Genomic DNA, 16455 nt, shown 5'->3' on the forward strand with positions numbered 1-16455 from the left:
AATGAACTGTCAAGGAATTAATCGTTGCAACAAGAATGCACTAGGCCGATAAAGATAAAACACTATGAGTTAGAAGGCGATAGACAATAATTTCCACAATGGCGAAGACATCTTGCCACTGTTTTTGCGTTGAACGAAATTTGCTTCAAAAATTGATTTATTTATGAAATAAATATTCAAAATGAATAGGGAGTATCGGGCAGTTTGTGTGTGTACATCGGTAATGTTTTGTGAGTTAGTGATATCGTAATTTTATCGACTTAGTCGTTTATAGACCTGGGCTCCTTAGTGAATGCTGTAAAGTGATTTTGAAAAAAAACATAGTGACAATCTGGGTTTGCCAGTAAAGGGGTATGATTTCAAGCCATGGGAGCACAGAATACCAAGGAAAGGACGGTGTCTGCTGGAACCCATTCAATTAGAACAACGAGAAATAGAGCAAGACCTGTAAAAGATGGACGACAAACTGTCTCAAATATTTTTACAGAGCACAGCGGTATGATTCATTATTTCTTTTCTATGGTAGTAATTTTAGATAATTAGTATTTAAATTGTTCTATGTTGCTTTTGTTTCATCATGTGCTGCTAGCAAATTAACACGAAATTTGTCAACATATTTTGATGTATTCTCACGTTCAGTTCAATGACAACAATTTTTCTATCGAACTATATAGTTTTTTTTTAATATGACTGTATTGATTGGTAATAGTTTTTTAATTAATAATATTTGCTCAATCCGAATCCACGATTGTTATAATTAATTATAAATCTTAGATTAACTCAACGAGTTTTACAGCAATTGTTGTCAAATAAACTTTTTTGGATTGTGTGCCATCGAATATTACCAAAATCAAATGTCCATGTCTATTTTTTCTTGTTTACGGCAGGGCTTGTCTCCTGACAGCTCCAAGGCCATATAAATTAATTCTTTGTTTAGGGATGTCTGCACGTTGGGACATGTTATCATTTTATGCATGTGATGATAGAAATAATGGTACCACTTTTTAGAAAATTACCATCGGTTTAACTAATGTACGTTTTCTTTGATATGTTTTTATCCATATTGATTGATATAATAATGTTTTCCCTATATTTATTGTTTAAATATATAGTAAATTATTATGTGTACTATAATATTGTACTTCGTTTCGTCTAAAAACGCATTATTAAACTTTATTATTGTACTAAGGTATTAGTCAATAATCATAAACAATTAGAAATGTATATTAAATAAAGTACAACGTATGGAGTAGAATTGATAGCTATAAATTGAGATTGATACTTGTTTGTATTTCGTTTAACCTAACTATTCACTATATATCATTACAAAATATTTAAATCATCATGAGGAATAAATAATTAGCCCCATAATGCTAGTATTTCACATATTGTGGTTATGTGGTTTGTATATTTTATTTTGGTTCTATGTTTGGAAAATATTTAAAGCATGTTAAATATATTATTCCATTGCTGAGTTTATAATGAGGATTATTAATAGAATCAGGTAGTTATTTTGTAAGGTTTGTGACATTACCTGTTGTAATAAATACTTAGTAAGTTTATTTAATGAAGTTCCTAGTAGTATATATATTTTATGATTTGGCCTGTTTATTTGTACTTTTACCGTTCTTAATATTAGTTTGTTCCAATACAGCCGAACTTGGCTATATATGTAAAACTCTTAACACGATCAAATATTTTTATGCGATAATATCTAATGAATTTTCCAAAAATTGGTTATATGACGCAAATCCTTGTTTTAAAATACATCGAGGCCGTCTTTGTGCCCTTATTATATTTTGCTGTTCTAATGGGATTATTATTTATTATGTTTTAGAACTAGACTATTTTAACGTTGCGTTTGAATCTGTAATAACAGTAAATTTGGGAACATCTGCGTGATGGAACACCAACAATAAATCAGGTTTAGGGACTAAAATAGCAAATGGATATATGGAATCTGTTTATTTGGAAAGTGTGATGTTTATTTCAAATTCTTCTTTTGGGTTTTAAGAGACTACTTAATTATATAAATGGGATTAAGTAAGATGAAAGTATTTGTTTTACTAGTTTTTTTTTAATAAAAACCTTGATTTTACTGTTTTTTATACCGTAAAAATTGTTGGTGATTGGTGCTTAAAATTATGAGCTGAATAAATAATTTGAAAAATTCATAACTATTTCGTGTTTCACGTAAACTGCCCTTTTTTATAACAAGTGACTTTAGTATTGTTTTATCCTAAACAAATGAAACAATACCAAAGGAAATGAATGCCAAAAAGATGAGTGAGATATAATTTGTTCAGTTTCTACTAGTATCAAGGCCGAAGTAATTATGTTTCACTGTTAAATCCGTTCGTATATACCAGACTGGTCGTTTTTTTATGTATGAAATTATTTGTGAACTGAAACAGCGAGAAGGAAGTGACGTATTATATAGGTAGTCAACTTTATTTCTGTGTGAAAAAGAACAAAACAATGAAGTTGCTATATTGTATGAATATAATTGGTTTTGGAGGGAAACCCAGGACGATTTAGTTCGGAATGCTTAAGGTAAAAATATGTTTTATGGGAAAATGTGTTGTATCGTTGTTACCCTTTTTTTCTAATGTAGTTCGTTATTAGTCACACGTAGTAAATTTGCTTTTATCTATTATTGTTTTTATCATATCGATGTTACAATATCATAAGTTTTTTAATTTGAAAAGATCGTCTATCAGTATTTATAATTTTTGCTCATAATCTTTTTAGTCATTTGTCATTTTTCTTCACTTGTTCTTCACCAATATTGTCCTTTACTTTAATGTTAATTGATTATTGTTTATGATGATTTGCGTACAGGTTTTAATATATTATAAACTTCTTTACTTTAACTTTTAAAGGAGTACTCGACACAGACCAGTAATTAATTTAACGTCAGATCAAGTAATCTCCATTACTCACTGTTCTGAACCACTTCCATGATTCTTTCATATACATTTAATGATGCAATTTTGTAATTTTTGTCTCTGTAATCGTTCTTTTTCGTCTATATCACTTGACAATCTCGGTATGTCTAAATCCATACTTTCTTTTGATAAGTAACTGATGGCTTATATTCCCAGTTTTATTTTGATTAAAATATAAAATTCTGCTATTTAAAATTATTTAAGAATGGGCGTTCAGCTATCCGCGACGTTGATGTCGTGCAAGGCTGTAGTAAAACCAATGTATTTCTATTATTCGTTTTATTTGAAATCAAATATTCGGCGGTAATAAACCATGTTATTCACGGAAATCCAAAATGTATGTTGTCGATTTTGAAATCGTTTCTCTTGCCAAAATAAACAAATGCTTTAAAGTTTTTGTTGCAAGTTTGATTATTTTATAGCTTGTGTATACAAACCGTGTATTTTATGACGGTTTACCGATGTTTTTTTTTTTAGTTTTGTCATGTTTTTTACTTCGAGACTGGTAATTCTGATAATTCTCATAATTCTTTCCAGTTTTTATACAAATATAGCTTTGGGATTTTTTGGTCGGTTGTTTCTTCGGTTTTTTTTTTATTTTTATATCAACACATAATTTTGAAACTAATTTATTCATGTTCGTTTATGGTTTGTTCATTTCATCCTCTTTAGGTATATCTATTCTATCAGTTGGGTGGGTAGCTATTATCTATCTATATATCTATATTATCATAACTTTATAGTCATAGCTCATGTTCCTTGATATTCTTTTTCTTATAATGTTCGTTTGCACAAATAACTCTCACTAGCCACAATGGTTTTTTATATGGACTACATTACCTATATAGGAATAATAATGTGTCAGTAAATGTTATAATATTGAGTATCTTCCAAGAGGCATTGTGCTCTTATATCTAAAGTCCTTGTTTTTATCTCTTACTTGTAATTTGAAGAAACTTTAACTTATTTGACATTAAATTGTTGCCATATGTATACTTCTTGGAAGATGCATTTTTTCATTTGAATTCAATATGTTTTCTGATTTTTTGTCTGCATGCTACAAAATGTAGCTACATTGAGACTGTTCAGCATTTTCATGGATATAGGTTTTAATTTATATGTAGTTTCAATCTTATTTTTGTCTTATCAGTCGTCACTATTTACTTTCAAGTACATGTTTAAAGCATATTAATTTTTTAGTGATTGTGACTTCTTTGTATCAAAATTTAGCGAAGTTAACTTACCAATGCTTGATCAACATTGAAGGGCTTGAAAGTCTAATTCTTGCTCATTGATTTTCGTGTATCTGAAGGCCCGACTGATTTTACTACTTTTTCATACTACTATCGACTATTTCAGTCAGTGTACTTTCAGTTACTATTTTCGAATCTACTTGCTTCATTTGACTGATTTTTAACCTTCAGGCTTTGCAGTCCTATCTGCGACCTTCGAAATAATGCGCCGAATTTATGCATACATATATTTATATGTATTATATATTATTTTATGTTTTGTTTGTAGTATGATTGTAAATAACAATATATTGTACATTAATATAGCAGCTTTTTGAGACTCTATTTTTCAAGATTATTTATTAATGTAATAAGGTAAAAAGATCAACATTTTGGTACTTAATTTTTTTTTTTCGTTTGATTTTCACATTTCGTTTGCAAAGAATCACGTTATCGATGAATCGTATGTTTATTAATGAACCTGTTGATATGACTATTGTTATATTTGTTCTTTCTCCTCTCAAATATAAGCGTACGTGATGTTTTGCTTTGATCAATAATGCCCGAGCCTCTCGCGTTCGATTGTGATTCACCCCACCGTCAAAACCAATCGTGGAAAGAAAGGAAAAAGTTGTGCGTTGCAGTGTGGCTGACCTTCTGCTCGTAGTCGTCGGCGTCTGGGTCGTCGCCTTCTCCCCGTCACCGTCGATCGCCCTCCGCAACGGTTCCGAAAACATCCCTCATCCGATGTCGCGCCTCTCTTCGTCCCGACCTGCCGCCCCGTGGACTTTCACGTTCGATTCGTAACGGTCCGTGGTCTTTTTCGCACACCGAAAGGAAATTATTGACTCGCCTGCTTTACAACCGGATGAAGGCGGCGGTGGTAAGTGGCCGTACGAGTCCCTTTCCATCAAACGGAAAGATATCGGAATGTTCTTTCTGGTTCCGTTTTGAATGTTCGTTCTTCAGACATCAAGGGCACTAGGGCGCATGTTCTGAAGTCTTGGTTAAATAAATCAATTAGGTTCTTGTTATTCTAACATGAAATAACACAATATGCCATAAATCAATACAAAATTCTATGAATTAATTTTAAAGGATTTACAACAGATGGTGTTGCTGTGGCAGAATACTCTGTGTAGCTTGCGGCAGCTATGCTCCATCGATTTCAACATGTGAATACTGATTGCGGTGATTTTGACACCGAAACAAAGAGCGTTCTGTACCATTAAAAGTATTTGAAGGCATTGTTCAATGAAAGCATCAATGGTAATCGTTATCGTCTACAATTGATGTGTTTGAATTAAACATTTCGCAAAAAAAAACGACTGGAATACGAGCAAAGACACAACAATCTTATTTTTCAGCATCGATCGACCACATATTGCTAAACCAGTGAAAACATACTTGGCAACATTGGGGAAAGAACAATACTTTGAATAAAATACTTTGTATCGATTTTTCGTAATAAAATTTCAAATCAATAAAAAAACCTTTAAAACTAACAAATTAGAGCAACTTTTTAGTTCCATTTTTACAATTTTTACATCATTGTAAGCAATAAAACCATTATATTGTGATTATTTTTGGAATTATTTACTTCTTTTAAATTTTGAAACTATCCTATCAAAAATTTTATCAGAAAACAAGAAAGTGCTACTTACACAGATCATGTTGTGACATTACTGAAACAAGAAGGAGAGAAATTCTGCTTAAAATGGAAATATAGGTGAATTAGTTTAACGTAGTGCCTCTGAAATAAAATAAATTGTTTGAAAGGTGAACTTCTTCAGTAATAGATTAGGAAAATTAAAACAGTTTTAGTGCAGGATTCCATAATTATTTTAAAAAACACGTATTTCATTTGTTGGGAATGTCGATTTGTTAGTTTTGGTTACTTTATTTCAAGACCATCCGAATCCAATCATGATTGACCCAAGCCGTGCAGCTGGTCTTCATAACTGGTATATAGTCATTGAAGTTTGGTTAGGAAATCATGTTGCATCTCTTACAATTCCAAAAAATTAAATCTAAATTTGCTCTTCTTTATTTTTATCTGGTCTTTGCGGAGGATGAGACGGTCAGGAGAATGGTTAATCTTTTCGGTCAATTCGTCACATCCTCATATGGTAATCTCATCACACTATAAAAGGAAACAAGTAGTAATCAAAAGAAACAATGTCCGGTAAATACGGTAATTTTGTAACATATTTCTGAGTATTATAATATCATATAATCATGCTTCCATAGGGACTTTTTTCTTCTCTTTTTCCCTTTTTCTTCTTTCAATTCCTTCAGTGGTTCAGTACTCAAACGTGTTAATTGCGGTCTGGTTTCGTTTTTTCGAATATTTCTTTAGGGTATACATCATTCGATGTCTAATATTATTGTTAGTTTACAGTTAAAATGATTATATTTTGGTGGTGACTTTGTTGCAGTGGATTCTTATATGTAGTCATAGTACATTAGAAAGTAATTAGATCTTTTTTGTTTCGTAAGTTGGAATTTTTCATTTTTTATAAATTGTGGATCAAGTAATTTTTACTTAATTTTGTTATAAAAATGATAACAGTAACGATGATAAAGTTTTAGAAATCTTGTTTTTTATGAATCTGCTATGAGTACAACAAGAATTCAACAGTGGTATTAGTTGACGCATGTTTTTTTCTAATATGTCAGCAACTGATGAAAAATTGTAAAAAATCATCACATTTCTTTCAAAAATTAAAAAATATTTCATTCAGAATTTTTATACTTTAAAATTATCAGAAGATGACGGATTACACTAATGTCATGAATTTATGGTTTCATTCATGAGTTTTTATTAGAAATAACCTTAATCACTGTCTTTATACGTATCAGGCATGGCTCCGTGTGACTTCTCCTATTCTAAGGAATAAAAAAAAAAATTAACGATAATAAAAGTGCTAATATACCTTGAAGGAGATGAAAGTAATATATGAATACATAGAATTCTTTCTAAAAATAAAAAATCTTTTATTTTCTGGAGCGCACCTTGTCTTTTAATTTCGGTTGATGCTTTAAATTATGTGTATATTACATTTTTTTTTCAATATCAGGATGAAATTTAATAAAGAATGACAAAACGTCTTTGTCGTCAGAAAATGGCCAAACCACCCGTGAAGACATTCTCTCCCGGCACATAACACAATATTTCATTTAGAACTATCGATCTGTGTCATGCCCTTGCGTCGGAACCATCCACCGTGTCGTGTATTTATTTTTTCCGCTCCTTTGTGCCCTTTCAATTTCCCTTAAACGTCAAAATTGAAATCGTCTCGCTTTCTGGACCACTCTTTCTCCTGCTAACAGCCAGGCAATCAATTATCTCTCGCTGGTAGTCGCTTCCGATTCGGAACGTCGCGCTTTTGTTTCGTCGCAGTTTCCCGTCAATTATGTCGCGTTTTGTTTGGATTCGCCGAAGTGCACGGAACGGGAACGATGCGATATTGTTCTGGGTGCATGTTTTAGCTTAAACCGTCGTTGCAGTTGGCGTCGTTCGTCGAGGACCGTCCGCATCGTGTCGTATTTAAAAAGAAAAGAAACGGTATAGGATTTCTTAATTAATTAATCTTTTGTTGTTCTGTTTACACGTTTACATAATAGATATAACGTCCATCGAGGAGCATTTGGTTTCCCAAAAACAGTCGAACTAGTCGATAGTCAACAGCTAACGATTGAATATAGTAAATACTAGGATCTAATTTATCGACTGAGAACTGTAGAAACAGTTGATAGTTGCACAGACTGAAAATAGTAATTAGTATTTTAGTCAAATACACACTTTGACTGTTTTTATATTCAGCGATAACAGACGGAGATACGAATTTTTTCTCGCACTAATTTTGACAGAGGAAAGGACGGAGATAATTATTTGATTTTCTGTGCTGTACAGATCAGTACATTTTAAGTAATTCTAAATTAGCAAGCGGCAGTATGAGAAAAGGAATAGAATAATGATTCATATATATTTAATCGTATTTTAATATTCGGAAAGTAATAATGACATAATATAATTTCGAACTTTCTTTGGGTAAGAAAAGGAAAGAGGTAATTGCTGTAATTTAGTACCTTCAAAATAAGTTGCATTGTAAATGATGTAAAATTAATTTTATAATTTTATATATTTGACTTGACCGTAAAAAGATATGGAGTAATGACTATTAAATATTTATATCGTATTTTTTCAATCAATCTTTATCAAATCATCGCATTCTTTTAAACCATAATAATAATTTTATTTATCCTTAATAAGAAATATTTTATTATTAGGAATATTATTATTCTAAAATCATCAAATTATCAAATCTAATTTATTTTAACATTATAGTATATCTAAAAACTACAGTTAATTATACAGCCACAATAGTTTATAGGTTAGAGTTATAACCTTCTTGACAATTTCTTTTTAACTTCTAATTGACAACCGGACGACTTTGACAGGCTCATTCCTTTATGTGTTCGAATTAATCAGCCAGCATTGTGTCTCTTTTTAACTAGAATAAAATGAGAAGGAAAATATTGCCTGATTCTAAAACAAATTTACAAATGGCGGCAGGCAATACACTAAACATCTTGATGACATATATACAAAAAATAGTTTGAATAGGCTATAAATTGGTTTTAAGTATGCGTAAAACCGTTTCTCATTGGTAGAAATTAAATAAATCATTATTAAAGGTATTTATACTGTTAAAGTTACGCCAAATCATCCGTGAATGTCTTCTGTTTAGTAAAGACACCTTTTCATTTAAAACTATTCATCTGTGCTCTGTGTTGAATTCATTCATGATGTTTATATATTCTTTTGGATCGGTTGTGTCCTTGCAATTTTTTATACATTTTTTCTGTGACTAGGTTCAAATAGATTGTAATATAATTATAGAAATTACACACAAAATATATTTAGGTTTCAGAAATATATTTATATATCGAATATGTATTTGTTGATGACATAATTATAATAAAATATTTATCAAATTTATCAGTCAAATTAAATGATTATATGGAATGTTGTAGAATTTATGAATAGAATATAGAGATATAGAGATAATAGAGATAATAAACGAACAAAAACAAAAAAATATAAAGAATATTTAGACCAGAATTATTTTGTTATGATGAGAGGAAAAATCATGTTGTAACAGTGACTGAAGAAGAAAAAATAGTTATTACTTTTGCTGTACGTGTCAGTAATAGTACATATCATGACACATGACTTGACATTTCCTTTTGTTTACACATGTAATATGTTAATATAATAACAATGTGACATCTTTTTTATTCATATTTTGGTCGACCTAAAATTAATAGAATTCGGTTGATTAAAACACGCGAAAATAGTTTTTGTGCATATTTTCGGCGCTTTATGACGTTATTTCCTTTCTAAGGCATCCATCAACACAATAGGTTTATATACACTATGGCATTATAATCATAAAACTGCTATTTCACATAACTACAACAATGAAGCATTTCAAGGAGAAGAAAAAAGTCACCCTAATAACGTATAATAGAGGGCTATTGGATTAAATTAGAAGTTCTTTGGGACTTTCCCTTCGCATACCTCCGTCTAGTTCAACATGGTCAATTTTTCCTCGAAATAGATGATGATGAACAATCACATTTTACAGCTGTTCTGCCTTTTTTAGAGTTAACCCGCAAAAAAAAAAACAGCAGTTTCACTTCATTGCTTTGTGAAATTAGGCACTTCCAGTTACAACGACAAAAAATACTGGGAAAAAACTAATATTATTTAGAGAACAAATGAAATAAACGCGATACTGCGATACCTGCTGATATATGGCGTGGATAATGCACTATTTTGTACTTACTTATTTGTACTTATTTTGCACTATTCCTAAACTTCCTCATAAATAATCATAATTAAGCGACCATTTCAGTATGTTTTATTAATTATACTTTAATATTATAATAAAGTGGTTTTATGGGAATTTTTGATATACATTTTAAAGTCCCCTTTTAGGGGATCCCCAACTAGGGATTTATCTGGACTGGACCAACAGTTTAACGTGGGCTCCGAACCACGGCCCTCGGCATTAAGCCTGCCGACTGGCGACTGACCAACTTTAGAAATCATCCCAGAAGACATCCGGTCTTACTCAGCCTGGTTACTGGCGTGACTGGGATCATTTTCCTTGTTGGATTTTGCACTCTTAACTAGGACAATCACAAATATTAAATATTATAACCGCAAACATAAATTTTTGACCATACCCCAGCAAGATTCGAAACGGCGACTATCGCAACAGCAGGAGGACCGTCCTGTCGCCTTTACCACTGCGCCACCAAGCCGGCGGGTATTTTTATTACTATTTAATATGAAAAAAGTACCGCCTAATATATTTTTATTTTAATACAAGTATGTATAGAGATGCTCTACTTGAGATAAATTGTTTTAAAGTACAGTTAGAAAAAGCCACTGCCAATGCAACTTGCGAAAAATATTGGTGACAATTAGTGGAAGGCTCATTCTCTGAAATAAACATCCAGGCTTAGGCGACAAAACTGCCTGACAGCCTGACATTCTCCCCCTCAAGTAGCTTAAAGCAAAACAATATCAACAATTTTAATTATTTATGCTGCAAAAACGTTTATTTTTATTTCATTGAGAGATCATATCCAATCAGAAATCAAATTTTCACACATGGCTTTTGTATGATGTCTTCTACCAGCTCTGAAATACTTACAGTATGAATTTAATTCACTTAAGTTAGGTAAGAGTACTTAAGGTAAAGTTAAGAGAATTACTTATACACCATACAAGTTCGTGTGGTTTGCCTGAATGTAGTCCAACAAATCTTGGGGACTCCGTAGATCAGTTTGATATCAAGATCACCGCGTGTAGTTTTTTGTATGTTACTAATTAGGTTAGGATTACAGTTGGTTTGATGCCTTAGTACAAAGTCATAGTCCAAATAAGCTTTATAATTGACTGATAGTCAATCTCTTTCATCTTAGGTCAGTGTTGGATGTTTTCATCTTTTTGTCTGACATTATTTTCCAAAAGCATAATTAAGACGGATGTCGAGGTATTTCGTTGATTCTGCTTGAGGCTTTCTTCAAGTGATATAATTAGATTTTTGTCATATCGAGATATCAGGCTGTTTTTATAGGTCCATTTGCGTATCTTATTGGTATGACAAATTGTTTAATTTTCACAAACTTCATTTCAATAATTTTTCAAATAGTCAGATCAAACCACATTATATTTTGTTACCGTAACCTGTAGTGTTGCAATATTAAGCCCACTTAATAAAATATTGTATATACTTTAAAATTAAATTACAGTTTTGTTAAATCCTGATTAACTATTCTCTGATAAAAGTATCGTTATATTTCGTACATTCTCCAATTTCTTTTTGTTGTTGTTGTATTAATAGCAGATGTTAGCGATCAGATATCAGCGTGTTGTTAGTCAACAGTTGTCGTCCTTTTTGAAATGAACCGATATCCGATCGTTATTTAAAAAGCTAATAGCCGCAAACATTGCACCACATTAGAATCGAGTTTTTCGCCTTTTACGCTTTATTCCAAAATCGTCGACAAGGTTACTTTCACAAACTTGTTTGTCAAGCTTTGTTTTGCATACAACGCGGTCTTCAATTGATCCTGTTTTATGTACATATTTTAGTATAAATATATGAAGCGCCTACATTCGCCCGTCAGCTTTCTTACATTTACAAATTGTCGAATTTATTTCCAGTCCCATGTCGTCTTCTAAATCTGTTTGAATTTAGCGGAATCTTATGAATCGTGGACTACTTTACGAAACTAGTTTATGTGTCTAGAGATGAGTTTTTTTGTATAATATTTCTTATCATTAACATATTTTTCAACTGAATTTATTAACAGGTTTGATATTTAGTTATAAATGATTTTGAACACAAGTTTTTTTTATTAGTTAACGTGTTTAACAACATTGGAACAATGGTTTAACCCTTTTAACATATGAGATCAAAGATCTAACAGCTTCTAACAATAGAAGCACCTAGTTCTAGGACCTAGAGTGGCAGAAAAAAAGATAAAAATGTATATACTGAGAATATGAAATATAACTAGTAATTTAACTCAATATATTTAGATGTTGTCTACTGAAAAGTCTGTACCGGTTTTTCTCATAGATGTCGTTAGGCTTAAATGTGCAACGTTATAATTTGCGCATATGTCATTTTATTCTACTAACATCAAGAATCAAAGCTTTGTGTATTTATACCTCGTAAGAAATGTCACATTTCGTGGCCGAAAAGGTGCATTTGCGGCACGCATTACTTCGCACCCGCCATACTATTCAGACCTTGCCCCGTCCGATTATCAACTGTTCGCATCAATGGGATATGAGCCCATAACATGATATGACCACTTTATTAAAAATTATGTAGTTTTTTTTTGCGAAATTGATTGATTATAGTTTGTCTCTTTGGTGAAGAGTACTTCTATGTCTATTTTAAGTTTCTGTCTATTTCATTTCTGTTATATTCTATCGAGGAGCTTGTTTATTTTACTAATATGTTGTGTATATATTATGATTGTAGTGTTTTCAGACAATTAAACAAATGTACCATTTGAAATGCCATATTACGTTCTTATTTATTAGGTTCTGGCAACAAATATTCTAGCAATTTATTTTAAAAAGGGTTTTTATTTATGGTGCAATACATATTATGCATTATATATATTAATATCAAAATATTTTCTATAATTTTCTACAACTTTTTCCCCATTTTTCTGGCTTCCTAACCTAACTTCCTCCCTAACCTTACCATAGTACTGTGGCGGTCTTCTTGTAATTTATTGAATGAAACTATGTTTCCCTTAACACTATTAATAACACTAATTATTATACTACTAATTAACTAATGAAAATGTATGAATGTTTGATTATTGCGTGGATGATTGTTGATTGAATGTAAGATGCTTGGACGTCGAAATATGATTGAATCTGCTGTCTATTTTGATCGTTTTTGGTCAATCTTATTCTGTGGCCAGTTTGCGATAAGAAGAAGAGGCTTGAAGAGTCACAATACGTTACAGAAATAGCAATTCCTGGCCTGAAAACGCGATCTTCAAAGCGGTTCGAAATGGCATTTTCAACCAATTCCTGTAACTTTATTTTGTCTCCTTTTGGCAAAATCAACACAGAAAAAATCAATAAATTTTGCTTAGATATTTCCACTAGACATTGATCCTTTTTTCTGTCACTTAATCTTCTTGTACGAAGAAGTTAACTTTCATATCTGCAGTCAGAAGAGATTGTAGAGAGCAATTAACAGGAATTTGCTTGAAATAAAATTCAGCGTAATGAGTTACTTGTTCTACTTTGTCGGAACCTTAGTAGTGTAAATCTGAATATGATAATACCCTTTAATTCTTTTCAGGGAAAGAATCCCTTACAGACGTTCTCCGTTTAATTTGTGTACTAAACGTCGATTGCTGATAAAATCGACAGCTGCCTTAGACCCACCTAGTAACAAAATGGTCATCGCAAACAGCCCCGTATCGAGCGGGTCCCATTCGCTACCCTCCCGGTTGATTTATTACACCCTCGGTCGTAGTGGTTACGGTATTGGTGGTAAAGAAACACGTGACAGTCGAAAATTTTTAATTACCACGCGACACAAGAGATCGTACTCGTGCTTGGCACTTTTCACCGGCGGAGTTAAATAAGAAAGCGAGATTTGACTATATCCCCCAAGGGTTGAATTATTATTTTTTACTCGAGATCATTTGATATATTTATAGAACGTTTTGAATAAGTATGATTAATCGTCGTGATTTGGAATAATTGTTTGTTTTTTTTCTTTGCAAATATGTAATCTGTTGTACAAATATTAAAAATCCACCTTGGGATATAGTAGTAGTGTAAATAAGGATAAGCTAACTGAAACATGATATTTAACTTAGCGGAATTTTGATTTAAACAATTACTCGTTTTTTAATATATTCAGGAGCTCTTTGTAGTTTTCTAAAAACTGTGTAATAAAATAGTTGGAAAAAAAGTGAATCTATTCATAAAATACTAATCAGTGATATATGATGGCTATTTATATTTTGTCACTTAAGTGACTTAAAAGTGTTGCCTCACTGAAAAAATGGTTTTAACCATAGAGTAATAGAGATACAACTCAATATGGGACTCTGGCGCAAAGTTTTGCTTTGCCCAACATCCAGAAGGCGCCACAATGGGTCATTCTGTAGGAATGTTTGTCTGGTCGGTCGGTCGGTCGAAATGTGTGGCTGCCGATGCGATTGTTTGCCCGAACACTCACTACTATTTTTGGAAGGAATTCGCACGAGAACTGAAAACACTGGTTGAACAAATACTTGTTTATTTCGTTTATAATTGATACATGTGGTCGACGGGGGGGACGACAGAAAGGGGATACTGGCTGAATGACTACAAACTTTACCATTACTTGCTTGATGATACTTGCTTCAAACACTTTGGCTGTGGGCCTGGAACGATGGAAATAGGCTCTACAAATATAGTAAGACAGTTTAGGAATTAATGGTAACAATTATGAACAGAAATGTAACTGACTCCTTCAATTTACCTTCTATATCATTTTTATTGTGATACACTTCCATTTGTACATATTCTGGGCTCGTGGTATTATTTTCACAATCACCAAATTATTCATAAGTACTTAAAGGAAAGTTGTATGTATCACAAAAATATCTGACATGATCGCTACGATCATAAACCTGTAACCCAACCAGTTTAGGATTTTCAATGTTTTCTATCCATTTCTTAAAGATCGGCCGGCTACTTTTTTAACGGAAAACTATGATGCATTTCCTCTATCTGTGCATTCGGACACACAACGCTTCCTAGAACGAGAATGCATTTCAACTACTAGCCGTATAAACGCTATAAAAAACTAACCACTCTGTTTTCTATATAGAGCACATTGAAAATGGCGTACAAAATAAACAAACCATAAAACGAAATGAACCAATCAGATCCCGTCGCGGCTCTTAGCATAGTGAATAAAACAGGTATTATGTTAAAGGTAGCGACATCTACATGTTGACGTCGTTGGAAATAATTACCTCTCTAATAGAATTTACCGGCAAAAGGGGGCCTCCGTTATCTCGTTCGTTTTCGAAATAACCTATTAAGCCGCAATCAATTTGTGACACTGAATATCTATTGTTTTCGGCATTTTCAAACAAAGTAATATGATACATTATGGAGGGACTTTAAAATTTATCAAAATAATCAAAGGGTTAAAATAATGTTTCAGTTTATAAACTGTAGTAATTATAACTAATATTTTGAATAATTTAGCTTACATTTAACAACCGGACGGCGACCAGCTGTCAGACGTATCCAAAATTCTTGAAAACAATAGTGATAAGAGGTTTTAACTCTAACCTACAAACTATTGTGACTGAATAATTAACTGTAGTTTTTAGATGTAGTATAATGTTAAAATAAATTATATTTGGTCACATTTTTGTTCAATTATTTTATTTAGATTAGAATTGTTTGTATGTCAAAGTCAACTGAATTAAAACTGAGTTGATGCGGCAACATTATAATGTTTGGACGTCACAAATATCCACGACGCATTACTAAAAAACTTTGAATAGACTATATGTTACCTGTACCACACCTGTGTTCCGTAGAGACAGACTGGACGGACTAGCGTCTTATGTAGAGTCGCTTTCTGGCGGATTGGGAGATTGCTTTTTCTGCAATGGAATGGAAATAGTAAGCTGTACACGCCATTGACTACGCCAAAGAGCGCGTAGAAGTCGTAATATACTTCATAGTTCGCCACACATTCGAGTGTGATTTTAAATGTGTCTTTTTAGTGTTTAAAGGTTTAAGTTACTTGAAATTAATAAATCTTGAGTCAATTTACGATTTATTGCTCATTTCTCATTGTTTAAAGGATAAATGCGTCAATGTGAATGAATATTTAAGTAAATAATGTTTGCTAAGGTAATTAGTAACGTCTGTCGCAATTTATTGAAATATTCTTGTTACCTTAATTAATCCTGTGGCGCCTTAAGATAATTTATTTATTGTATAGTGATTAAATAAAAATTTTATTACTCATTATTTTCGTGATATAACTTACTAGTAGAGTTAGAAATCGTAAGGATTCTAAATTTAAATTATCTGGTTTTTCCAAATGGAATTAGTTTTTCTGCGTTAGATTGGTGGTGGGTCTTAACTGTCATCTAAGTCACTTTTTAAGTTCATAACATTAATAGTTCAGATT

At 31.9% G+C, this 16455-nt stretch overlaps 1 protein-coding gene across 18 annotated transcripts in view; it reads left to right on the top strand.

Annotated features, from left to right (window-relative positions):
• Positions 1-71: 71 nt before the first annotated feature.
• Positions 72-16455, top strand: part of Abl (tyrosine-protein kinase Abl) — a 56592-nt gene continuing 40208 nt past the window's right edge. For 7 of the 18 annotated variants that reach the window (XM_076408879.1, XM_076408885.1, XM_076408884.1 and 4 more), the window contains exon 1: positions 79-496. In XM_076408879.1, the coding sequence (XP_076264994.1) occupies positions 367-496 (130 nt within the window). In that variant the 5' untranslated portion in view covers positions 79-366. Of the gene's footprint in view, positions 497-16455 lie in introns of all 18 variants that reach the window. The other 11 variants (XR_013006362.1, XM_076408889.1, XM_076408894.1 and 8 more) reach the window with 6 other exon arrangements.

Source organism: Rhynchophorus ferrugineus, unplaced genomic scaffold (genome assembly GCF_030347505.1).
Source record: "Rhynchophorus ferrugineus isolate W39M unplaced genomic scaffold, kcgeb_rfMv2 rfM6, whole genome shotgun sequence".
Classification (NCBI taxonomy): Eukaryota; Metazoa; Arthropoda; class Insecta; order Coleoptera; family Curculionidae; genus Rhynchophorus; species Rhynchophorus ferrugineus.